Below are 27470 nucleotides of genomic sequence, written 5' to 3' on the forward strand. Positions count from 1 at the left end.
AATTACAAAGTTTTAAACTAACAAAATGCTAAATGTAATGGATGAACCACTGGTTGTTGCCTCCTCTCTCGTGTATGTTACATTTAGATTGCAAACTCTTTAGGGTACAGAATGGGTCTAAGAAGCCACAACTAAATGCACCAACTTAGTACAGAATATTAGACTTCAGTGCTATAAAGTGAATTGTCTGGGTAGGGACTAGTCATTTTACAAATAGGGAAACTACACACACACACTTCCTGATTTGCCATGAACATATAGCAGATGGAAAAGAATAAAGGAGTTGACACTCCAATCCAGGGTTCTTTGCATTCAAATAGTCCCTTCCCCTTTCCAAAAAGGAACAGGGTGGTACATTATATTTTCATGCAATTCTTCCTTCCTTCCTTTTCAGCTACGTGAATTGGTCAGCATGTGCATATACCCTGATCCAGATCAGAGACCTGACATTGGTTATGTGCACCAAATAGCAAAACAGATGCATGTTTGGACCTCCAGCACTTGAATCATCTGCAAACACTCTCTAAGAAAAGCCATCACAGCTTAGTCTTACTTGAATTTTTATTTCTCAGATGAAACCGACCGGTGCCTAGTCAAACTCAAGTGAGAGAGTTGAGCACTGGTAGCAAGATGCTCCATTATTTCTGCAGGTTATTTGACAAGGACTCTTACCAGGTGGTCATGCTTTAAAGTGAAGATTCTATGAGGTATTGCAAGCATTTTTTTTTTTCAAAGCCAATAACATACTACAGATGTAGATCATTTAAGGGTCCTTTCTTAAAACTGTTGTGTGTAATCTAGAATAGATTATATTAACAGGGGTGTCTCATTGAGCCTTTGACACACCCCTTTATCTTAACTGTAATGTGAAATATTGAAATAATTCCTTCAGTGAAATCACTTTATACTAATGTAAGAATTGCAGTAGATATTGTGTAAATTGTATAACTGCTACTTTGCCTCTTCTGCACATGGTTAATAGCAATTTCAGTTTTTAGTTCATATATTTTTAAAGCATTCAGCTCTGTGTTTTATCCCCTCCTTTGCAAAAAGAGGAAGGGACGGACACTTGTTTGAAGATTTTTTTTTTTTTAATCTGAAAATTTAGAGTGAATATTTTGTGGATCCATTTATCTGTTAACTTGGTTATAGACAATGAGGTGAGTCTAGCATATACCTGAAAAGCATTGCTTCTATAAGCAATGTATCTTTATAAATGTATTTTCCCCTTTGGCATTAATCTTGTTAGGCTAAAAGTCTATTATAAAACCAGTATTACTCTAAGCCAATTCTATTTTGGGGAAGATACTTTTACCAAATCCAATGGTACTTTAGCCATTCATAAATAAAATGTAAGGAAAGCAGTGTTTTAAAACTTTTTTCAAACATAGTAATGATATTATTTACATTTAGCATGAAATAAGACTAATGCTTTGTGTAATTTTAAATAAGGATCAGCCCATACCTATTTAACTGTGAAAGCTAATTTATAAAATGTGAATTTTTATAAGAAACTCAAGCTGATTTGAAGGAGACATTTTGTTTAAAAAAAAATTAGTCTTTTAAAGACCTAAAAATTTTCAGTCAACAAAATTCATTCATTGAATCAATGATTTGTTTCATTAGAGACAATGAAAAGTATTCACTGCTTTAGAAACCAAACTTGTGGATTCACGTTCAAGTGTTTCCATTTCACCTAACTGTTCAGGGGAACTGCTGCAGTTAATCTCAAAGGACAACACCCAGGGGAAATAAACTTGTACTGTTACAGTGTTTCTTCTGTGTGAGGTAGAGGCCATTGCTATCATGTATGTTTGTGGGTGACAGTTGTTCAAGTGTTTAAATACAGCCTGTGACACCTTACTCTTTCAAAAAAAGCCCATAGCTGCTTGGAAATAAAATCCGGGTAAGAGGGTTAAATACATGTATATGCTTTGAATGGATTTTGTTAAACCTAATTCTCACTACTTAAAGGAAAACTGCAGTGCCCAGTTAAACTGAATTTCAAAAGATTCGGCTAAAGATATTCATTGCTGTGAATGATGCTGGTATCTCTTAAATGTAAGATGCCATTTTACTGATACTTCCCGCTAGGAAGTCCAGGCTGTTGCTCTCCTGTGGGAGCCAGGCTATTCAGTTCAGTAGGAGAGAGGCCAGAATGCTTCCTCTATTCCCAATGCTAACATGTTCAGAAATGATCAAGAAGCCAGATTTTTAGTGTATTTAAGTATAATAAAGATGGTCACCTTTGTACTGCAGGTTTCCTTTGAACTATAGTGGCAACTTACACGTTCATAGACGTGGTTGTGCAATGCCTCTGTTGGTGCAATGCCGAATAAAAGTTCTTTGGCTGTCAAGAAGGCTCAAATTACTTGAGTGTTTTGATAAGTCTGGTCACTTCCTTGCTACATAAGATTATTAGTGCTTATAAGTAAATGTATTTTAAAAAGGTAAATTTTTGCAACTGTGCATTTTTAGATAAATAAAACCATGATTTACAAAATAAACAACTTCCTTTGTTAAAAAATACTATATATTTGAGTCCAGTGTTAAGTAACAAAAAGTGTTTTGTTGCAAAATGACTGAGTTCAAGTCTAAAATTGTTCTTGTAAAGTGTTTATATTCCCCAATATGTTAGTTTCACACTGCATCAAGCTCAACTTGTAAGGAAATAGACTAAATCAAAGTTACACCAGTTCTGCTCCCAAATTCTGCCTTCTAAGAAGGTCTACCCACTGTGCTGTTTTAGAGGCTAGCCTGACTCTTTATTACCAATGTCTAGCTGTTGTTTTCTGTGTTGAAACACGAGATAGAGAAGCCACTGAACTTAGTGGTAGCAGGTTTTTCTGCTAGTCCTATCTTGACTACCCAAGTACAGGTAGCAGCTGATTCATGACAATGGCATCCACTCAAGAGGGAATGGCCCAACTAGCTGAACATGTACTTCAGATCACTGCCCTGTGACTCACTCATAGCTTACAATGTGTAGGACGACCTTTCAGATAGCAGATCATTAATAAGATTTTTGTTTGGTTGACTTACCATTCCTTATGTACAGAACCAATCAACAGTGAAAACCAAAAAACTCACTCCACAAATTGGTCAGAATCCATTTATTTACTATAAATTGAGGTTTTTCCATGCAGGAAGGCTTCTAATATCAACCAGACATGGTTAACGTAGTAATTCTGTGTCACAATACTTCAGGAAGTGTCCATTGTTTGTACTGTTTCATCCACCACTTCAAGGTCCAGGAGAGCCACATTTTCTGCAAGAACAGCTGTAGTTCCTTTTTCACACCTGTACTTACCATACCTGTTAAAGATAATCAATGAAAGTTACAGAGCAGCTCCCAAACATAGAACTTCCCTAGAATTGAATCCAGACAAAGTGGATATCAAAGAAGAGGTCATTAAAAAAACGTTAAGGCTGAATCTTAATCAATCTAAAGGAACAGATGAATGGTGAAGTTACATGAAACACCTTACAATTTAAATGGAGATACGCCCCAGATAAGCCAGAAGTAAATGCAATAGTGTAATTTTCCTGACTGCTGTATTTTGTAATCGATGAGCACATTGTTGCAGGTGTCCTGTTTGGGGACAGCACTAACTTTCACGTCAGTAGCAGAACATTCTGCTACATCTTGCGCAACAAAAATGTTAAATTTACTTTGGCTTTCTAAAGTTGCAGTCTAAAAACACTCAGCAAGCCTGAAAGACTAAGGCAGTGACTGTCTGTTACTCACACCACATTCGATCTTAGCCTAGAGGCTGGCTCCTCCCCCCCCCCACAATATGATTGTACCATGGAATTCAAAGTTATCTGAATTACTCTGCAATTGCAGAATTCTCTCATGAACAAGGGAACTCAGTATCATATCCCATGCAGGCTTATAATGGAAAGTTTAACAGACAAGAGCTCTGCAACTCATACTATGCGAGTAGAACTACTATGAATACATTGGACTGACTGGCACTGTGCCTTTGCCTATTGTTTGCTTTAAAGAAAGGTGAATTTTTATTTTCATTCCACTATTTCTGCAATAGTATGTAAGTTGCACAACCACATTACACCCTGTGTAAATATACATATTGCAAAATCTTTCAACTGCCTGCAGGGGCTGTGACTCACTAATTAGGCAATGCAGTGTGCAGGAGTGACTGTTGCATGGTTAGCAGTTAAACTTTCAGCTGGTCTCTTACCCAATTAACTGCACCCACATTTGCTTACTTTGGAATTTCACCACCTCCATGCCTTGAGTATTCCTAAAACGTTCGGTCACTTCTCTGAGTTCAATCATGAAAACTGCACTGTGGAATCATACTTAGAGAGGGTAGGGTGGCTGTACTTTAATTTCTTGGAAGTTTAAGTTCAGAGAATTCAAAATGCATCAGCTTTGGCTTTGAAGGAAAAAGAGCAACAGCATAAAATGGTTTGTCACATTTGTAGTTTTGCACACAGCATAGTGAAAGGAGGGCTATGGCAGGATCTGTCTTTTGCTGTGGCCTGTCAAACTAGGGAGCTGGAGAACAAATAGCACAAAACTCTAAAGGTGGTGAAAAGGTCAAGAGAGGGATGTTCCAGCAGAAAGGAGCATCGCTGACAACCTTCAACATTTGTTCCCCTAAATTCCTTATCTTCTTTGCATTATACTGACATTTTTTTGTTAGGCCCAAGTTAGCTATAGAACAATTGACAGTCCCTCCCGCAACGATCTATAGAAAAACCTCTACAACCTTCTGTGTTTTAAAGGAAATGCTAGTGATCCAGAGAGTGCGTTTAAAATCAGCAACCATATGCAGAGTCTGTTCTCCAAACATGGGTGAGCCCTTCCTCTGAGGGCAGGAGCTAATGGTGGTGGACACTGAAAAAGCAGTATCAAAATGTACTGGGAAGGATCTGACTGGAATGTTAGGGAAAGACTGGACAATAGGCGGCTTTGGAAATACTAACCTTTCGCCTTTTTTGTTGGCCACATTGTAAGGACGGAGAAAATCCAACTTGCTTTTGCTTATAACACAGAGATCTATGTTACTGCCGGAGCCCAGATCATTGAATATACCAGCTGCGATGGCATCTCTCACAAGCTGTTTGGCTTCCTCTTCCTAGGGGGGGGAATATAAAATAAAGCTTATCTAGTTTACCAACTCTTGTAAATGTGGAAATTGTGCAGCACAGTGTAGCTAGACAGAAACATTCTTAAACTGTCATTTCATTTAAATAAAAGGGAAAACTAATCTAATGTACAGAAGGAGCAAAATTACGAATTATCAAATTAAGGGGCTACTTTCTAGAGGTTACTGAAGTGTGATTCAAGAGGATCACTTGCCCTATTAACTAAGACAATACTATCAGATGGAGATGTATATTTCTGTACATGGCCTAAGTTGTCTTAGAAGGATAAGGTAGAAACACAGGCAGCATCTTTATGATACAGTGTTGTGAATCTGAACAATGGTCAGCACTACGGCAAGGACCAGCTTTCCAATCATGATGAGCACCATCAGTGGTACATGTCAAACCGATTATAATGAAGGGGTCAGGGTGCAAAAATTTAAGAAACGAAAAACCTTAAACTATGAAGGGGAGAAACTGATGTTCATAACGATTTACTATCTTCCAGACCTTAAATACATACATGTACAACAATCTAGAATGCAAGTTTCCCTGTAGTGCCGTGTAAACCACTTGCATACAAATTGCATACTAGTTTAGTTAAAGACTGCCTTGAGTAGAGACGATTTAATCATCCTCTATAGTACGAAAATGATTTGTATGTTTTGTAACACAGCCAACCTGGTTTGCAAAATTTATTCTACTCCTCTGAATAGCTGCATTACAGGGGAGCTTTGGTCTGCACTGCATCATAGCTAGCTAATGTTTTCATATTCCAGTGTAGTGTACAGAAGAGTATTAAACGAAAAACAGTGATGAAGACAATTTGAGAATGTAAGATTTATAGTAGGAATGGGAGTATGGCCACTTTTATATAAATCCAGGTGAAGTGTGTATTTGTAAATACCAATTGTTACAATTTTTCAATTTAAATGGACTATAACTACGACTGTTAAACGAATGTGTAATCCATTTATACTTTTGTCAGTAGTACGGACACTCTACTGTGCAGTTTCATTAACTAGTTCAGAGTTAATGAAGCAGCACGATTCTACTCATCTCTAGACTTGGGTATTCTAGGAAAGGAAAGATAATGCTTGTTTCAAGTGACGGAAACCTCCTCAAATCTAATTCCTATTATGGCTAAAATTATGCATTACTGTTTTAGTCCTACATAAGTTTACAAATGTGTATTTGAGATACCAACATACTACTTTGCATAGGATTTCTAATGCTCAAAGAGTTTGCATTTCAAGAACATGCATGCTTTAAAGAACAACATACCATACAGACACCTGACTTACACAGTTTCTCAGAGGAAATCTGAATTGTTCTCTATTTAATGGAAATTATCTAAATTACCTTTGAGAGAGTGCAGTCAGTTCCATGCATCAGCCCAATGCTCACCTAGTGCTCTAAGCAACAAAACTCTCCCTCAGAGAGCACATGACAAAAAAAATCTATTTAATTGTATACATAACTACAACAAAAACCTTCATTGAATAACTGGCCTCAAACTATGCATTCTGTACAGCAAGTTGTGGCCTGAAAGGATTCGCATAATTGTAGCTGCTCTGTAGCAGAAAAGGGAAGCCTATTACAGCTACATTAGCTCCCTCTACAGACTCAGCACAGGAAAGAATTAGATTTCATTTCAAATGCAACTCCGAACTGACAATCCCTGACAAGATCCAGGGATGTTACAAACAATTCTGGACGCCATTAGGTATTGTGAGACGAAGGCGAATCCGCAACTTCACACTGTAACTGAACATACGGCATTAAAGTTGTATTGAGGTGACAAAGATTCTATTACTGGTAGAGTGGTTCATCAGCCTGTTTCACATGCATCCAGCAGGAGCTGGAAAAGGCTCACAGCTGGACAAGAGGCAGTCCCGAGCTGAAATTTAACAGCTGTCTCATGGTTCACCTTCTCTGCCATTCATGAGCACAAACCATCCCTGCAGCAACTGCTGTAAAAGATGATGATGGTAGGAGGATTATTATATATAACTTTTCCTTATTCCAACCTCTTAGATCACATTTAACAAGCCAGCTCTCTTCAAATCACAACTTAGGACCCACTGTTCCCTCATGCTTCGGGGAGGAGCGGACTAAATAGTCCTCCACACACACACCATAATACCACAAGCGGATGTCCTATGAATGCTCGCTTATTTAGGAAAAGCTACATACAAATTTCATAAATCCATGAATCACAACTCTGGGAATCAAAAGAGCAACTGATTGGTTTTAAAGTCAGAGAGATTAAAAAGAACCCACAAAAAAGATTCATGTACTATTCAGAGACGGACAGTGGTCTCTGACAGACCAAATGGTCCTCAGAAATTAGAGACAATCACTGAAGCCACTTCTAAAAGATGTTCCCTCATTTGGGCTGACTAGGATTAGAGCTGGGACAACAAATGTTTTTTTTAAAGTTGATTTACTGGCCAGAAAAAAAAAATTTGTTTCCTTCCATTTCAGTACTGGTCCCCTCTAATCTCTCTACACTGTAACTGGAAAGATTAAGCCACTCCAGGCACTGTTGGGATGAGAAATTTGGAGCCTGGTTTTTGTTTAAAAATACCTGGAGGCTGGCTTGTCTAGTGTGTTAATTATTGCTTGGCGGCTGACCCTTGGAAGTTGTTCACTCTCCCCTCATCCTCAGAAGTCACTCCTGGGGAGAGGAGAAGAGTCTGCAAGTGTCTCCCAGGCAGCAAAAATTCATCTGACCACTGATAATCAGCTGGTAATGGATAGGTTTCTTGCCCAATACCAATTGTGAAGTAAATTCAATGCTACTTGGTACAAATGGGCTGGATACACCAGTGTATTAAAAAAACAAAACACACCCAGGTACTAAAATGTCCACTCGTGATGAAATGAGGCAAAACGTGATTTTTAGGTATTAAACACAAACAATTTCATCTCCTGCAGCAATATATTAAACCTTAACCATCTGTGAACCCCTTTCACTAAAATGTCAAGTCTTGCAAACCCCCTCCTAAAAATGAATGGTTCCAGGGATTTTCTCCTTTACCCGAGTATAAAAGCAGCGATCTTAGAAATATAAAATTTGTTTTTATGACATGCTTATTACACACACTTATTACTGATCATTACAGTATTTTTATTGCATTATGAAAACAGCAACAAGCTTTCAAGATCTCACTTTTGTAGCTTGTATCACTTTGAATAAGCCTGTTATAACTAGGTTTCATCAAGGACTATCAGATGTGAAACAGCATGAAGGTATTTAAGAAGCCAATTCAGAGGTCCTCCTACATAAACAATCAGCAGTCCAGGCAAATATCGCAACAAAGCTTACAACAAAGCTTAACTTGTTCTTCATAATAATTTTTAAAACAATACTGGCTGCCTATTTAATTTTAAAAACAGCAAAAAATATCCACCTCCCTTTCCATCTTATAAAGGAGTCTTGAGATTTAAATCTCCTCAGTGTGACAGAGATGCTTGCTTTGATCTGCTTCGCTCTTGGACGTTCAGGGGCTCTGTGCTGCCGGCACCGTGCTGCCGGGGTCCCTAGGGACAGTTCTGTCTGCCATTAGGGAATCCCCTGTAACAGTTCACAAATCCCAGTTTGGGAACCACTGCCTTAAGGAAACAGAAGACAAAGTACTATCTTCTTAATGGCCAAATAATACTTACATTAATACATCATGTGAATTTACACTCATCAAGGGGAAAACATTACTTAGGACCCAGTCCTGCAAGCTCTACTCTGTCAGAACTTTTACTTACATGCCAGTGCTAGAATTAACTTCAACTGGACTTTTGTCCGCGTAGACACCGCAGGATTGGGCTCTTTGGTGTGTGAATCTCACCTTGTGAAGTTGCTATAATTACACGTCCAGTACACTGTTATAACCCCCACTTTTATCATTTACTTCCAGTGCATTAGCTCAAGGAACATTTTAAAAAAATGATTATTCTCTGACTTGAACAAACAGAACATGTTAATTCAGACAAATGTAACAAGACAATACTAAAAACCATGACTCTAATACGCGTATAGGAAATTCCAAGTCAACGTTTTATCCTTAACTCACCAAGAGGTGTTTAGTTATTGCAGACCTTTCCAACACTGTGGCGATGTCGAGTTAAACATGACGTACAACCAAGGCACCATGGAGCAACTGAAATTTGAGTCTCCAAAGTTACCAGTTTTATCCAAGCTCTTAATAGTGCATGTAGCAGTTTAAATATCTGACTTGCCATCATTAGAAGTCGGGAATGCACTGGCAAATCAGCTTTCAAAGCTGCTTTTGGTAAATGCAGCTCTGCTCACTTCATGTACAGCCTTCAAAGTTTTTTTTTTTAAACCCTGCCACAGGAAATAACGATCCTTAGGGTATGTATGCTAGTCCGAGAATGTTTTCAGATTCAGGCAGCAGCTGCACAAGCGCCAGCGTTGAAGTGCAGCTGAAGAGGATCCCCAAAGTAGCTCAGCCACAATCACGTCTGTACCGAAGGCATACTTTACATTCTCCGGTGATCCTCCACACAAGAGTTTGTTATTAGCAGTATTCATATTCTCACAGCTTAATTAGGACATTGACCAAGAGGTCTGCACTCGGCCACAGAAATAGTGTGGTTTCTTACTTTACCCCCATTTTATCAGACGAAATCTTTAAAAATATATTCAGCTGCACTTTGTACAGATTCGCCCTGGGGAACAAAACAGCAAAGCCACATAAAAAAATTTCTGCACATCACTTCAGTGTTTTGTGGTAGTGAATAATTTCGTTAATTAGAATCCTAGCACGACAGGAACATTTTAGTACTGTCTATGGAAATGAACATAGTAAACCAAATAAAATTACACATTTTTGGTTACCTGGAAGTTTACCACTATTTTAAATGAATCCTTTTGTACAAGTTTTAAACAAACTCAAATGAAATTTAAACTAAGGAACACATTATAGGCCACAGGTTAAGGACAATATATCCACTTTAGTTCTCTTTGGCAATAGATGAGGCCTTTTCTATTTGAACATAAAAACAACTGTGCTCAATTTTAAATCTTCCTTCAGAGTCGCCTCATTCTCCTGGGTAAAAAAAGCATTTTTTTGCTTTTAAAATGCACCATGTGTGTTACTCAGTTAGCAAAATATTCTTGAACCCAAAGTAACTGATAGACCAAAACAGTCTCTATTTGGTAGATGCCTATTATAATTAAGATCCTCTCAGAATATTAAATATTATAAGACCATAATTTGAAATAGTTCAGCCTATTTAATTAAATCTAAGACATTTAATTAAACAGCACCCAAATGTGAAATATTTTTCTCAGACTTTCGTAACTTAAAAAGATGACCAAAATGCCCTTGTAAAAACTGTGTTGTTTTTTTTAAAGAACTGTTCCTGTGTAGGGACCCTGCATACAAATGAGTGAGATTTTATGGTCAGAAAATAGGGGGTTATAATGGAAGTGCTGACACAGTCTTAACTACAGTGGCATGAATACAGTGGCACTGTAATAATTAATCTAAAAAACCCCTAAAAGTTCAGAGTATATAAAAGGAGCACTTCCTGCTTTATGGTTGGAAAGACCAAGCTAACTGGGAATATCATTCTCCCGGGTCTACACGGCTTCTTAAATGAGATTACAGTACGAGTGATGTACTGTAATACAAGTCAGCTGTGACAAGCAGCACTTTATAGAGCTATCTGTTTGTCTCCATCACTACATCACACAATGTGTCCCAGGACTCCAATGTGCAACTCCATTTACCACTGCATGACAAATGGGTAGCACTTGTAAAAGGCACAAAGAGGTCCAGATCAGCCATGTAATGGTCACCACAGCTGTACCATAGTGCTTGAAGGGAACAAAACAGACCCCCAAGTTCATTAAACTGACCAGTAATGGATCTTTCAAAACGTGCCTTAGGAATACTACAGTAAAGGCTAAAATAAATAACTCAGCATGGAAGGCTAATCTAAAATGGTGTTTGATAAATTATTTATAACGTAGACGATTGTCTGCATTTAATATTGGAGCTACTAGTAGCATCTTTAAAAGATGATTTATGTGTTGTAATGCCATTAAACTTTATATTGGCCCACTGCTAGCTATAAAGTCTGCTGAGATTTAGAGAATGAGTTTTAAACTGTCACTGCAACATCATAGTAGATGGAGACAGTATTAAATCTTTACTTTAAACCTGCTATCTGGAGAGTTGCATTTTGTAGACACTCAAAAACTGATAGATTACCTCTCTACATCTGCTATGGTGCAAGTCCCAAATAGCAAGGATAAGGAACTTTTCCATATTATTCTTTTATATAGCTTGAATCGAATTTCTCTTCGCACTTCAATGATTTTCAGATTTGGAATACCACCTTTTCTATGGAGCATGTTGGTTATGTCTACAGCCAATTAATCCTATTTTTTGCAAAAAGCTTTTGAAAAGAATTATATCGCTTATGCCTACTGATGTCTCAAACAAATACAATGGTTGCAGCTGTTTAGAGAATATTATTTCCCTGATGTTTTGGGAACTTGACAAGCAATTCATACAGGAGACTTTTTTTTTCCTCCCACAGATTTATATATTGTACAGAGAGGTTTTTTAATTAGTTATTTAGATTATCATCAAACTGGAATGAATGAGTGTCTAGTAGATAACCAGCAATATCCTATTTTGATATTTAGCATATACGTAAATAAGTAAAATGCTCTAACAAGTTTAGCCTTTCATCACAAATCTGAAGAATCAGCATGCAGTACATTTATACGGGGTAGAAGAATTCTTGAAAATATCATGGTGATACTTTTGCACCGGGGTGAAATTTGTTCCATGTCCTTCCTGTACTGAAAAAGTAAAATATACAAACTACTTTAAGTGAGAATCTCAGGGGTGAGGAAGAGTATTTGGGAGCCCAAGGACAGAGACATAGTAAAAAAATCTATAAAGAAGGCCTGGGAGTTAGGAAAACAATACCTCTTGAAGGACATAAGCGGCTACAAAAGAATAATTAGACTTTGGAAGTGTAATCAGCAGACTGCTGGATGTGAAAGCGTGGCTATGCCTGTCTGCTGGGAGAAATTGTGTTGAAGATCGATAAGTGACTGGAAGCAACACTAAAATTTTTTGGGAAAGTCCAAAGAGACAGGGGAACCAAGATGACAGCTCTGATGCAAAGCATTTTTCTTAATTTTTTTTGAAAGAGAGGGTTGAAAGCCAACCATTTAGTTTGGAACGAATCTGTTTGGCTACATTTTTAACTTGAACTGAGGGGGGAGGCGCTGGGATATACAATCTTAATACTCAGACTGTTTGAAAGTCCCAATCACTGAGCTTCCCATCCAATGGAGTTTAGGTGATGAATGTCATAGGCAGATGAATGCTTTACAACAGAAAAATATTTTTATGGAGTTATCATACTGGATCTCCGAATCAAAAGACTGTGCTTTGTTTTCATCTCACTTTCTTTACGTGAAGTGAGTGCTTGTGAGTGACCAATTGGGAATTGTTAAGTTTAATTGAACTGGACCTGGTGCTGACTTTGGGGAGTTATTGACATTGCCTTCACATCATGTTTTGTTGCCTTTTCTTTCCCCATCATCTTTTGTACATGCTCTAAAGGGTCATGACGGAGCTGCTATGGGCACAGAGTAGAGAGAAATCCTATAGTTTCAGCAGTGCAAGATGGGGCTATTGCTGAATAAGCACATCTGAAACATGTGGGAGTGGAAAGGGGGCTTGCTGAAGCCCTGAAAAAAACAAGCTCATCTTAGCACACAACTGATCACAGTCTGAAACGTTTAAGAGAATGAGAGGTTCAAAGGGGAGATGTTCAAAGTGGCCTCATCAAGTGTAGAAGGATTCTGGAGACCAGACTGTAGGAGGTTAAGTAGCAGCTAAGAAATTAACAAAAGTAAAAAAGCAGACTGCAAAGAGGATGTTAATTATGTGGCAGCACCAGGATGATGAGAGGAGTAAGGGGCTGGACCATAAAGTGATACAACATCCAGATATTCTGGAATACATCACTCTTACTGTAAATGAACGAGAAGAGGGACACAGTAAACAGCTCTGCTTGTCATGATTAGTCTAACGCCACAAAGACAAGCATGGGAGGAACGACAACAGAGCACAGAAGGGAAGTGGAATTTCTTTAAAGAGAATTACTGTATATTTAATGTTAAAAAATACTGCACTCAGATCCGCTAGATTGGTTTAAAGCTAAAGTACATTAAAGCAACCGTTCAAGTAACTGTTAAAAGAGCAGTTGAACTAATTACAAAAGGCACATAGTAAAAAAGGAAAAGCAGCGGTGAAGAAAAGGCAGTCAGTGATGATCACCATGAGATCGCTCACTGCAAGATTAGTTTGTGGACATGGGGGGAAAACAAAGATTTAATGTATTTTCTGCTTCTGTATTCAAAATGGTGCTTAGATGGGGCAGACAAGTGCCAGAAACAGTCATTAGTTTTCTAGAGTGTATAGAAGACAGACTGAAGGAAATTAGGGTAATGCCAGACTAGATGGTCAAGAAACGAGGACAGGTGAAAATAAAAAAAAACAAAACCAATTTCTAGATCAGAGTTCAACTACTACTATATCTCTGTAGTTGTATAATTCAAAGACAGGGGTGCTCCTTACCACTTGCAGCCCTCAAAATCATTCCCAGGACTGCGAGGCCCACCCGCACAGGGATAAAAATGGAGCCTTACAATCAGAGCTGAATTTCTCCCATACAGAATTCTGGAACTTTGTGGTACTTGAAGGCATGTGTTTTTCTTAGGGCAAGGGTTCTCTGAATCACACACAAAGGTTTTACTTAACTGTAGTAGATAGACTTTAAAAAGTGTAGGACATAAAGAAACCTATGAACACTCCAGCAGAGGGGAGAATAATGGTGAATGAAGAGATCAAACTAAGAACTAACATTTTTCATATTTTGGATCAAGATAATGCAGCTATTGCTTTATTTTCCAATCTAGCTTGCAGCCTTTAATTAGGAACAAATCTGAAGAACTCCAAATTCTGAAGCATTTGCACTTACACAGATTTGGAGGAAGGAGTCTCAGTGTATCTTGTACACATACACCACTGTGAAAATCTCTCAATTTTTGTTCAAAGCTTTGAGGTACAAGAAACTAAAAAAATGGTAATTATTAGACTTGGATCCCTTGGCAGATTACTACTTATTGGAACTCTGGGTCAAACGGTGTAGTATTTGGAGTGATACATTGTTATAAAATAAAAGCTAACCGATACACACTTTCCTAGATCCTAATTTTTCTGCAAGCTTTTAAAATAGGATTATTCTTGTCATTTTTAGGGTTCCCTGTTTTTTGTTTTTTTAATAATGGGTTGCTGTTTTTCAGCCTAGTCCTAGCCAACACTAACACTTATAGTCATTGCTGCTGGCTGATGTGGCTACTATCACCCATATCATAAGTCACCACTACGACACAGCAAGGTTTAACTATCCAAACACCTTTAAAAAGGGACACTACCTTCCAGTTTGGTGTGGCTCACTTGGAAATCTCTTTGATCCAAATTCTACAGTATCTACTATAGAATTTATGCTGCTGTCATTGTGCTGATATATTAACACACAAGTCACTTCACCCACCACCGAAGTGTAACCGCTTCTGGAGTGAACACAGCATCTATTTAAAAGGAACAGTTCACTACAGCAATGAGGAAAGACATCCTATTGAAATTACAGGGCAAATATGGAGTAGACAGTAACTAATTACCCAAACTGGATCTGACCAGGGCACTGAAGCTAGCAGTCCTGTGAACACAGCAGTTTAAGCTTTAATATTAATGTCTTTGATTTTGTACATTTAAAAAAGATTGTGTTGTATGATGTATTTTCTTGTCTTATCTTGTACATTGTATATACAATGTAAACAAAATTTAAATTTATACTATTTTAAACTTACCATTTTCTACTGAGATCTTTTCTTCAATAAAATACACCTCTCAAAGTCCTTACTCTTTGTAATTACAGTATTTTCATATTTCATTAGTACATATGCTTGCAAGCCCAGACTCATCACTACTGCCCCCCGTCTGATGTTGTACACCACACAAGTATAATAAACCATGTTAATATTTCATACCAGTGTGAAATATGCTGGAGTATCAATTCAACATCTGCTGTCTTTAGGGTACTGGAGTCCCGCAGAGACACTTTCAATTTGTAATTGAGTTCTATACTGAATTAATCAGCAGTTTATCTTTTTTAGTAAAATAATGTCTTCCCCACTAACCTGGATTTACATTAACAATTTATGCCAAATTACCTGCCAAGACAAAAACTTATACGATTCCAAGATACTATTCAGTAACATTGGTTCCTATATTTCATCCCTTACATGAAGAATAGTACAATACATTGTTCCAGTGGTATGAAATCTTAAATTACAAGCCTCATCTTGAATCTGTAGGGTTTCTGGCTGCTTCTATACTCACAATAACTATGAATTAACATGAGAACAGATTTAATCCATCACTTGTGATGTTCTGATATTCAGAGTTTTTAAGGAACAGATTCTCAGAATGAAATGGACTTGTTCAGCAGTAAAGGAGTTTGAAAATTCTACCACACTAAAGACTTTAGTTTGATAACCTGAAATTCTCAATCTGCCTAATATTACACCACCACCCTGTAGTGACGTTTTGGATCTTAGCTACAGGGGAGTAGAGAGAAAAGCAAACCAAGCACAGGGGTCATTTTAAGTAACTGTATGCCATTATACCCCATAGGAACAAAGTCCTGCAATGACACCTCTGCCTCAGGCGAAGCACTCCATGCTCATCTCACTATCACCAAAAATGTTGACGGATGAGGGTGAAGAAAGATCAACATTTTATTTTAAAAAGAAAAAGTCCTAGGCCCTCTTGTAATCCTTTTCCACTTAAGTTTACCCAAATGCTTTATAAACTTGGTAAGTATTCACTCATTTGAAGGGCTTCTACTCTCTCAGCCTAGTCTAAATTCTGCTGGGACCTTATTCCAATTCAATGTTCTTTGCTCATACAGAAATTACACTCTGCCTTCAAGATTCTCACTGCAGGGGCAGCACTTAGGCATTGTACAATGTGAAATATTTCTCAGTACATTTTCCCTGTTCCACAGTTACAGGAAACATACAAACTAAAACAATTTAGACTGGAACATCTGCTCCTGAGAATGCATCAAAAAATAATTACCTGCCCTACATCTATCCTATGTGCTGTAAAATGTTCTCTAACATTCAGCAGTTTGTGAATAGCTTGTCTACATTGTTGTGTACAAACTTTGTGTTACCTCTGCAAAGGTAAGGAAATTGTTTCCTTTGCCATGCAGCAGGTTCCATTTTAAACTAAAGAATGGATGAACTTAGACAAGATTCCTGTATCTGGAAATAGTCAGTATATAGAACAAAGAAGTGTTTTGGGTATCAGTGGCAACTCGGAAGGAAATCACCCTTAGGCAGTTTTATTATCTGACTTTCGTTTGGAAATTATGCTTTGATATATGAAAAGAGCATATATTAAGAACTCCTCTCCAGTAATATCAGCCATTTAAGAGCATATCTAGCTGCCAAGTAGTAGGATACATTTAAAATTAACTTCATATTTCCAGTTTTTCATAAGTTCCATAATGGAAATCAATTCTTCATGACAGTCCATGCAAGGAGTTAAGAACAGAACCTGTCCAATATATCAAACAGGAATTGAGTTAACATGTTTAAATAATTTTAGTTTAAAAATAGGAAACAGTATGATATAACTCCTGAAAATAAAGGTTTGTCTGCACTAATACCTGACACCAGTCTGTGCAGAGATAGACAACTCCAAAGGATGGAGTAGAGCAGTCACATAATGGAAATATCAAATCTGTACTAACATGAGCTCTAGCAATAAGAAGCAGTAAAGACGTTTACTAACAGCCTAATCTCTTGTCACTGTGTAATGAAATAAACACATACACAGAGCACACATTGTAAGCACTTCTTTTTGTGCAGGGGGGTCAGATTTTTAATTTTGTTTTGTTTTGTTTACTTAAGCTCTGTTTGACACTAACAGGAATTCAAGTATCTCAGGCAGGCTCTTCTGCTTAACTCGGATACTCTTGCTTGATCTCTATTGTCTGCTGTCTGAGTTCAGCCAAGAAACTTCCCAGCAAGTGGTCACCTTCCCATGGAGTCATTAAACCTCTGAATGTCAGCTGGTGGGATTAGCCTGCAGACTTCCACACCTGAGCCCTATGGCAGGGACACAGACGTTTTGATCAACCATCACTAATTAATACAAAATTCATATGCAGGTTGTCATTGCTCTTGAGCATCGAATCATACAGATGCAATCTAAATAAGACTGATGAGACTACTACTGTTGATGAAGGTTAGAGTTTTGACAGTCAAAAAATAACCCAGTATTATTGTCAGTAGTTAGTAAAAACAAATACTCAGCTACATATTGCTACACCCATGTTTTCCCAAAAAGAAAAGGAGTACTTGTGGCACCTTAGAGACTAACCAATTTATTTGAGCATGAGCTTTCGTGAGCTACAGCTCACTTCATCGGATGCATGTTTTCCCACTGTCCCCCAAAGCACTTACGAAATATTTTAATAATGTTTAATAATGGAAGAAAATGGCATGCTTTCGGAACGTTGCGGAATTATCCCTTTTAAGTATTTTTGTTTAAATAGAAATAAAACTGCAGTAAAGCCCTCCATCTTAGAATATCAATGACTTTGCATAAGCCCATTAAGACTCATCTCCCTTTGAGGAAGAGAATATCCCCTTTTTACAGATGGGGAAACTGATGCAGAGCCATTGGCTTTCAGGTGTCTCAGTGATCAACAGCAGAGCCAGAAATAGTGCCACTGTCTCCTGTGGATTAACCAACAGTCCATGGTTTGCCCTGTCCTGTACAGTAACACTCTTTTAAAGAAGGGGAATATGGTCAGGAGAATGGGTTGAAGGGGGGGAAAAAAAAAAAAAAAGCGAGAGAGAAATTTTGTCCATAGGCTTCAGAAAGCTCTCCTTCCCCTATGTATGTTTGTCTGCATTTACTACTCAAACTAATGTTAGACTGCACAATCAAAAATACTGCATGTTCTCATATTTTTAGAACGATCAATTTCAGATTCAATTATTTAAATCCTGCATTTCTTCCCCACACCCTTATTTTTCTATTTGTACTCTGATCCTGAACACTTCAAACAGCTTTACTAAATTTCCCTGAAATCATGGTTCTCTGACTTCTGCTGGTCATCTTTCTAGTCTCCTTATTTTGGTTTCTCTTTTTATTGGTTTGATGAAATATGGAAGACAAAGCAGAAGCATGAGCGGCCTGTATCTTTGCTCAGTCAAACATGAAGCTTTCATCAGGTGATTGAGAAATACAGGTGCACACAGCTGTATTTTAATCAAGTAATTTTCTTCCATAAACCTGCAAAAACTTCTCCTTCATGAGAGGCAGGGTCAATCACCAACATTTATATTATTAAAGGTCTTTTCCCCCCCAAATATCCCTAGGAATCCAATCACCACAAGGATAAAGACAATTCAAAAGCTCCAGCATCTAATATTGTAGGCAGAATTTATCCTAGTTCAGGATGATTGCCATATCTCTCGATACTGTTTTTGGAACAGCACAAACCATTAATGTACTTAAAAAATGGAATGTGGTGTTTAACAGCAGGTGGTACGCCACAAAAAGGAAAAACTGACTAAGCTCACAACTCTGTATTAGCTCTGCTGTTCTTCCACTTATATTATTTAAAGTAGATCTGTAGCTACCCACATGACAAATTAATATTGTTCTTACAGCAGCCAGGTGCTTGGCATCACATTTTGAAACATCTATAGTCCTTCAGGGCTGAAAGCGTTCACTTCTTCAATCTATAACAGTTCCTCTAGAGGCCAGCACTTGGTTCACAATGAAACATGACTCCATAAATTAGACTGCAGAAGTAGCACTTGTATACGTCACTATCCATCTTGGCAGTTTCGCTGGAGGATTTTGGGTAAAGATCATCTCTCAGCATTGCAACCAGAGAAGAACCATCACAGCTGGCATCGACAAAGCATCTGCTACTCAAAACTGAAGACACACAAAGTCTATGAAAAAAACACATCCTGTTGGTTTTAGCATGCCTCAGGCAGTGGGAGAAGCTTCAGCAACTCATCTTCAAAAGGCAGAGAGCCAGGGCTCTAGAAACCTGCAAAAATTGGCTAAGCCTGCAGTCTTCATTTCTTTAAGCTGAGCATCTTCAAAGTCTACAATTCTAACTGTAGGGCACAGCAGCTGCCACTGCAGATTTGATCCTCTCAGCTTTTGGCAGCTCTCAACTTGAAATTCTAGCAAAAGAATTTTTCAAGTTCCTATTATTGCCTGTCATGGATTTATAAATATTGTGCACTATCTGCTGTGGCATGGCTCTCATGGGACGCCAGTGCATGCCAAAAGCATAACAGAATGAAAAAGAGTTCCTATTCTTCAAATAAATGCTAATTTTTTTAACTGTGCTCACACGATGTGTTTGGTGATCAGCTTCAATAGTACAGAATATATATCAGAGGGAAAAAAGCTGATTGTCTTTTCCAGCAGTATTCAGCTGCTACTTTCATTAAGCTTGTTTAATTAGATTCCAGATGCTAATTTGCAAGTCGATACCAGAGGGTGCAGGACAGTTTGCCTTTGAATCATTGTCTGTGATGTGATGGTCTTGCAGCACGCTACTACCTTTCAGTAGCCCTAGCAAGATATTCTGACAATTAATGCAAAAGCAAGCAGTATTGATCTTGACAGAAAAATATTAATCTACTACCCAGTTTTAATGAATTAATCTCCAGGGATTTTAAATTTCTCATCATTGCAATGTGTTTTAGCAATTGACGATTTTTATGTCCATACCATGTAATACAAAGATTTGCTGCATTTATGTGATTGTTTACTCCTATCGATAGAACTATAATTAATATTTATTTTGTTTTTTAATCTTGTTGAACTTCCCACTGTGTACAGTAACCTAATTTTCAGTGTTCAAAAATGTAGAATTAACAGTTAGACTTTTAACCTGTTAGCCACAGTAGAAAAATGGAGAAGAACGTAAGTCTTAAAAAAAAAAAAAGAAGTCCAATTGAGTCTTCTCAGTTAGCTCTTAGGTATATTAGATTGTTCTGATGTGTTATTATATCACTATTTTAATTAACAGAATACTCAATAAACATAAAACCAAGCTTAAATTATATGCTAGTCTTGAGACCTACATATCAGTTTCAACAAATTGGTAGACTACATTTCTGCATGCTTGATACAATAGTGAATTTTTCCTGCCATTTAAGGTTGTGTATGAAGACAATTTAATTAGGCTGACTTTAAGTAAAAACAATTGGAAGTTTACCAATTTTTGGTGCTTTAAAAAAAAAAGTTACACTCAAAAATGACTTTAAAAACCAAGGATCTTGATAACTAATTGAAAATGAGATTTAAGGTTTTCCTTTCAAGATGGCAAAAAATTATGCTATTGAATTTTAAGAAGGGATTGTGCAGTAGCTGTTGTTCCTAAGGATTTTAGGCCTTGTTGTCAATTCAGGCAGCACATGTTAAAAAACACCCAGTTATACAGGAAACTGGACAGAGTCAAAAACGTGATGTGCCACTCTCACAATGGTTTGCATTACATGGGTGGAGACTCAACCTTTACTTTATATTTAATGGATTTTTCTGTTAGTCGCACAACCCTCATGCTATTTAAATGAAGGAATGAGTCTGAGTGCCTAATTAAAAATATTCCAAATTCTGACAACATTGCTTATACATTCTACATGCTAAATGAAGTCCTGTCTCATTAGGTGCTCTCTGCAACAGCAGCTTTGCAATTGTGATCTTGTTTGTTATCAAAACTTAAAAAAACATTTTAACAGAACTATAACTACTTCATATGAAACGTTCTGGGAAGAGTCTCTCTAGGAGTAATTTGAAAAGTGATCCATTTATTGCCCATTGTGTAATCTTTTAACGAATTTAACAACCGGAAAAGCACTCACTACTAATTTTTAATCAATTGTTAATCCACGTGAAGTTACTCCGTAAGAAAATTTAACAGAATAAACCAATACACTTAAAATTGCAAATTTAAATAACTTCAGAGAGGAATTCAGTGGAGTTATAGGATCACACTGCTGAATCAACTGCATAAAGATTTAAGAAATTGGTCTATAGCAGAGATGTAACACAGATTAGTGAAATCTGAAGACATTTATTGTAGTTTATCAACTTTCCGTTTTGCCGCTATGTGATTCAGTTAAACACTAAATACCTTAAAGTAATGTTATAGCTTATCTTTGATGTTCCAATGACAATTATGAAAAATAATCAAGTGTTAGCGTCATTTTTAATCTACTTCAAACTCTCAATTTTGTATTCGATTCTCATTATTTTTCTTTAACACGTGGAATTATTAATCAATTGCAACTAGAAGCAGCAAGCATTCAAGGAAAGTTTGAAGAGATTAATGTGGTTTAAAGGAGGCCCTGACATTACTGAGGCATTTTACCAGGTATAGTCATAGGAAGCATCTTAATTCTTTTAGTTTTATTTTCATCAGCAGTGTATCTGCAGACAACTGTGGATTTTTCCCTTTTTAGGTGAATAGTTATTGAACAATAACTGGTTTTTAAAAATCCTAGTATACCTTATATTCTACATAGGTGTGAAGAAAAGCTATACATAAATAAAAATAATGCAACGGATGTGTTCATAAACAGATATAATGAGAATGAACCATCTTATTCAGGCGCATCAGGTATCCAAAACTTGATCATGGCACCACTGCTTTCAGCTTTTACTCTTAAATTATTACGGTTGCATAGTAACATGCATTTATAGATTACTCAAGTTTGATATAGACCATCAGCAAAGCAACTTATAAATGTTCTGATAGCATCTTTTAGGTAGATCCTGAAGATTGGAGTACAGTTGTTATTTGAATGGCCACAGCCAACTTGAAATCTAGTCAGTTTCAAAAATGAGTTAAAGGTAGTTTCAGGTACTGGCTTCTGCCAATTTTTGTGGTTTTATAATCACATTTTCCTTTCTTTAAAAGAACGTAAAAGATATACAAGGAGGGGAGAGAATGAGGAAATGGACTATACAGGGGAAAGAGTGAAACTGATTATACAGGGACTCTCATATACCTAAAGTAACCTGTAAACAGAATTATTTCTCCTCCAATCTTTCACCTACATTAACCACAGAAGCTTTTGTAAGAACCAATTAGAGAAATTACAAACAGCAGTACTGTGATTTGTAAATTGGCTGTGTCCATTTGAATTTTTTGACAGCTCTGCAATGAGCCGGCATACTACAGAGTGACATTGGGAGCAGGAGGGTTACGTTTTTTGTTTTAAACTAAAGCAACATTCAATATTAGCATCAAACCCATTTGATGTATGTCAGTGTTTTGAGAATTACTGAAAGAAGAAATACTAAATTAAAAAAATCCAAAACATTCCTTACCCCCATGTCTGGTTTGTATTTATCTTCAAATTCTGCCATTGCTGCCAATGATCCAGAACCTACAATAATAAGGTTAAGACAATTATTTAAATTTTGATGTAGTTGTAAAGTAACTGCTGAATTGCTATAGAGTATTTTTAAAAGAAAACAAAAGTGTCAATAAAACGGCAACACACCACAAACCTGACTTAAGTTCATTAAAATACTGACCCTTATTTTACCACATGCCATTTAAATGTCTGTTCTCATGACAGGTGACACTTACTTGAGTCCCAAATTTACCTCTAGTCCATACCGACTTGGTGTGGTCCAATTTTTATTAGTGTAAATTATTTACAGTAAAATGCCGAAGCATGAAAACAAGGTTATAGAAAGTGAGTTAAATGAATGCCAGAGTTTATATTTCCTGTCCCACTCCTGTGCCTTGCCAGGTTGCAGGGTGTAACACTAAATACCAATACACTTAGAATAGATTGTTTTAATGAACTGCCCTGGGATAGTCATTTTGACACATGGAGACAAGAGTACCAGCAATGGCAATAGCTGCTGCCACCAGGTTATTTTCCACTTCTACTTTAAAACAATTTATTATGCAGCATTTATTTTGAGCCATTATTTTTACTTTGTACTTTGAAGAGTAACAGGAAATAGACAAAATGGCAAATATGGAGCCAAGCATTTAATATCACATCTCTGATCCATTCAAAGATTGCACTACAAGGGTACTGATGCAACAGAACCCCTCTTTTCCTGAAACAATATAATTGCAGGCTTTATACATAAATCTGCACTTCCTACACATGGACAAAAAGCAGCTCAGCACTATTTGAAATTTTAGACTTGATTTGTTCAGAAAAGAGTGGATTCTTAGGAAGACATCATCTTGTCTGCACATGGCCCTGACAATATTTCAGGACGCTCAACTTTTGGAGAGCGAATAAAGTTATCTACAATTTTTTACTCCAATTAAAATTTTTTTTGGCATTTATTACTTTTTAAAGTGTTTTGCATAGTACTATCTGTTTAGCTGGGTCACAAAGAAAGCCGTATTTTCTATTTAAAATGATTTGTGTACATCGCTTGACCAGCTCAATGGTTTAGCAAAAGAAAAAGACAGCGATTAAACAGTTTCAAATGAGGTATCCTGCTGATTTTATCCAGTCTGCTGAATGTATAATGAAAAAGGAGAAGCTGACAGTGACACTGTTGAGGAAATACAGACTACCTTATCTGAACCATTTAAGGAGGTCCAATTATAGATCAAATTTAAAGGGTAGAAACAGCAGATTTACAGACACAAATCAATGAACACAGTAATCCCAATGAATATGACAGATATTCCTGTTACAGAATATTGCTGTGGTTGAGGATCATTACCTTTACAGTACCAAATACATCACATCTAAAAGCAGTAGGCTGCTCCAAGTGTGTACTTGTATTATAAGCAATGACTATTCATTTAGGCCTTGGAGCAATATGTGGATTCCATTTTTTAACAGTTACAACTGGAAACAAAAAGAATTTGAGGGAGTGGCAGCAGAAGAGAACCATATAAACAGATGTTGTCAACAGACAAAACAGCAAACAAAAGAAATTTCACTCATTCTCTAACCAAGGGCAAAATAAATTGTGTTCTGGAATAGATATGGGACCCTATGTATAAATGAAGATGCAAAAACAAAGCTAGTCTAAGTGAAATTATATGGAAAAGCAATTCTAACTGGAGAGATAAAGAGCCATATGGGGGATGGATCCCCAAACTATAGGTGCCTCCTTAATTCAGATAAGGCCCTCTGCAAGCAGGATGGGAAGCCTACTGAAAATACTAGAAACCAGTATGTTAGAACTGCTTATACTAGGATCTAGGTGTCTTTCACATGATTAGTACGATTGCACAAAATATAAAGTTTCCAGAATATAAGTGTAAAAGTTTTCACATGATTAGTACGATTGCACAAAATATAAAGTTTCCAGAATATAAGTGTAAAAGTAATATTTCAAAGACAAGATTATTGTTCTTCAGTAATAACCACATAAGCGAAAAATTTATATTTCTTCATTTTCTAAAACTTCTGTTAACACTCCCCCATTTTATATATCTTTCTTTTGCACATACACTTCCTGTGTACACCAGTGGATGCTCTTAGAGAAGAGGATAGATAGCTTTCCCAACCATCCACTGATTCTACATAGCACTTGTGTTGTTCTCTTTTCAATTAGAATGGTTTTTCCTTATAAGCAATAATCTCAAAGAAAGGACAAACGGAATAGATGTTGTCTTCCACTCCACCAGTTGCTTGGGGAAGAGATCCCAAAGACAAAATCCTAAGTGAGTTTTAAGCCCAAAAGGTTCAGAATCCCAGGACAAGAACAAAGCAAACTTTTAAAGAAAGGAAAGTCTCTAGAGTTTTAAAAAAGTTACGTAACATAATAAAAACAATGCACGATTTAAATGCTCCTTAGAGTTGCCCCTTATTATTTATACTGGTCAAGATAACAAATAAGTATTAGATTTGAAATTCAAATTAAAAAATGAATTTAGTTTATCCCACATATAAGGAAGCTTTCAAAGAGGTGCTAAAAGGCTGCTAAATTTTGAGACCTGTATTTTTACATTAGTTAACCTACATACATCCACAAAAAATGGAAGTCCATGATGGTGCTAACAAAACTAGTGAAAATAGAAAGCAGAGCTTGGAGCAGGAGTGCAATGGTTCTCTACAAATTCTGAATTGTACGTCTTGAGTTAGTAAATCCTGAGTATTTGTTTTATATTTACAGTACAGTTTTACTGCCTCACATTTAAAGAAAAGTGCCCTGATAGGAGGCTTACTGAACAGCCCAAGTCTTCCCAAGAAGAGCCCAAGAGTTCAAGTCTTACTGAACAGCCCAAGAGTTCAAGTCTTCTGAGGACATATGGATTTTTGAACGATGGAGCTCAACAGGGACTTTGGGTAATATCTGAAATTTATAAATTGTATTTTTATGCTTATACTTGCAACCCAAGATTATGGATGCATTTTTAGAAGAGTAAGTAAATACATTTTATTATTCTGCATTCCTCTAATAATCCAAATAATCCACTACTTGACTACACTGATGTGAGGTACTTTGGAGAGTGAGCTTGATTCATTCACACTAAAAAAATGTATCAATTGAAACAGTTTAGCAAAAACTGCTTAAATTCTTGTGTACAAAATGATGGATTCAGCCATTACATGAGATGTTTGGCTGTCTGTAGAGCTGCAGACCTGGCAGAACTTCCCAGTGGCTGTCAAATGTATGATCCAGACAAATTCACAATGTTCCAGGTATTCTGGATGCCTTGGGAAAGTTATATATTATGACTGGCAAGCAGCCAATAAAAATCCATGGAACTAAGTGAAAGCTGGACATCCAATTTTTCTCATTGCAATGCCCATTGAAAGCACAAAAAAACCAACGTCCTAAGGGACTGTGGGTAGCCTATGTGTACGTGGGAACCAAAACTGTTCTCTTATTTATGTCTTCTATATCCACCAAACAATTTCTAACAAGCAAGCAGAAAGAAGTTAAACATTTTCCAGTGCTAATGCTTGAAGAGATGTAAAAATCCTAACACTGCAAAATATAATCCATTGCTGTCTATTAGTTAGGGAAAGAAATACAATTATTAGAAATGGGACGAGGTAGGAGAAGTAATATCATTAGTGGACCAATTTCTGACAAAATAAAAGGTATTACCTCACCCGCTTTGTCCTGGAAGCAACAGGGCTACAGCAACACTGCAAATTACTACAAATTCTGATGAGAACTTTAAGCAGGGGTCAAATTGGGCCAGTTCACAGAAACATAGTGAACCAGTGTGCTTCTCTGGTGGCTGCCCCTTGTGCTTGAGATTTTAAGCTTTAATTTTAAAGAGAGTTTCTAGCCCTCATAGTTGAAAAATAATCTTCAAATGTGAAACAAATGTAACTGGTATAGTGATCTCTGCAAGCACCCATAAACAATAGCTCTAACAGAGATGGGAATGGCACCTATTCAGCTCAATGTTATGTTAATGATACAGACTATTAATCTTATCTATAAACTAGGTTAACCACTGATTAAAGTATGAAATTATTAGGCAATTATAAACATCAGAACAATCTATTGGTAAGTGGCATTTCACTTTGGCATCGAAAGAGGACACGCCAGGGGTGTAAAGGAAAACACCACTCATTTTCCCTGCAATAAAACCGCTGTCTTTAAAGAATTGGAGACAGATTTTTCAAAAATTTTCAACACCCAGGAGCTGTCACTGGGAAAAGTTGTAAGCTGCTGGGAGTGGAGTACTTTTAAAAGACTGCCTACTTCAAGCAGGTGATCAAATGGGAGCTGCGATGGGATGTCCACCTCACACTTGCCCAGAAGGGGTTAATGGAGGCCAGATGGGTCAATTAACCTATTAGGCTGATGGCTGAGAAGAGAGCCCTAATTAGGGGAAGCTCACCTGTGTGGGAACAGGTGGGGTTTCTATAAAGCCAGGGAAGTAATCTCCAGTCACTCCCTAGGAGAAGGAAGATATGCTTGGAGGCTATAGAGACGAGTAGCCCATGGTTGCTCCTTGGGAAGAGGGAGTAGAGAGGCTGGCAAACCCCACAGGGAGGCATGCTGGTGAGGGAAGCAGCCAGGTTGGGGACTGAACAGACATTCACTGCATGTTCTAGGGCCCCTGGGCTGGAACCAGGAGTAGAAGTGGGCCCAGGTTCCCCTACCCAGCACTGGGGAAATGACACCGGTGGGGCAGTCAACGGAAAGACTGCCTGGGTCACTGTGTAAGTGCCAGAGACTTTGAAGGACTATACCCTGGAAGGGAAAACG

The 27470-nt window shown here is 37.3% G+C and overlaps 2 protein-coding genes across 4 annotated transcripts in view; one reads left to right on the forward strand and one right to left on the reverse strand.

Annotated features, from left to right (window-relative positions):
- The window catches only part of NEK6 (NIMA related kinase 6), a 112142-nt gene extending 109610 nt beyond the window's left edge, over positions 1 to 2532 (forward strand). For all 3 annotated transcript variants that reach the window (XM_048822457.2, XM_048822458.2, XM_075120381.1), the window contains one exon: positions 395 to 2532. In XM_048822457.2, coding sequence (XP_048678414.1) covers positions 395 to 505 — 111 coding nt within the window. In that variant the 3' untranslated portion in view covers positions 506 to 2532. The remainder of the gene's footprint in view (positions 1 to 394) is intronic.
- A 566-nt stretch (positions 2533 to 3098) lies between these two features.
- PSMB7 (proteasome 20S subunit beta 7) overlaps positions 3099 to 27470 on the reverse strand; it is a 40837-nt gene continuing 16465 nt past the window's right edge. Inside the window, exons 6-8 of the mRNA XM_048822459.2 lie at positions 22629 to 22687; positions 4957 to 5108; positions 3099 to 3315 (exon numbers count right to left, since the gene is read on the reverse strand). Of these exons, the coding sequence (XP_048678416.1) occupies positions 3204 to 3315; positions 4957 to 5108; positions 22629 to 22687 (323 nt within the window). The 3' untranslated portion in view covers positions 3099 to 3203. The remainder of the gene's footprint in view (positions 3316 to 4956; positions 5109 to 22628; positions 22688 to 27470) is intronic.

Source organism: Caretta caretta, chromosome 16 (assembly GCF_965140235.1).
Source record: "Caretta caretta isolate rCarCar2 chromosome 16, rCarCar1.hap1, whole genome shotgun sequence".
Lineage (NCBI taxonomy): Eukaryota > Metazoa > Chordata > Testudines > Cheloniidae > Caretta > Caretta caretta.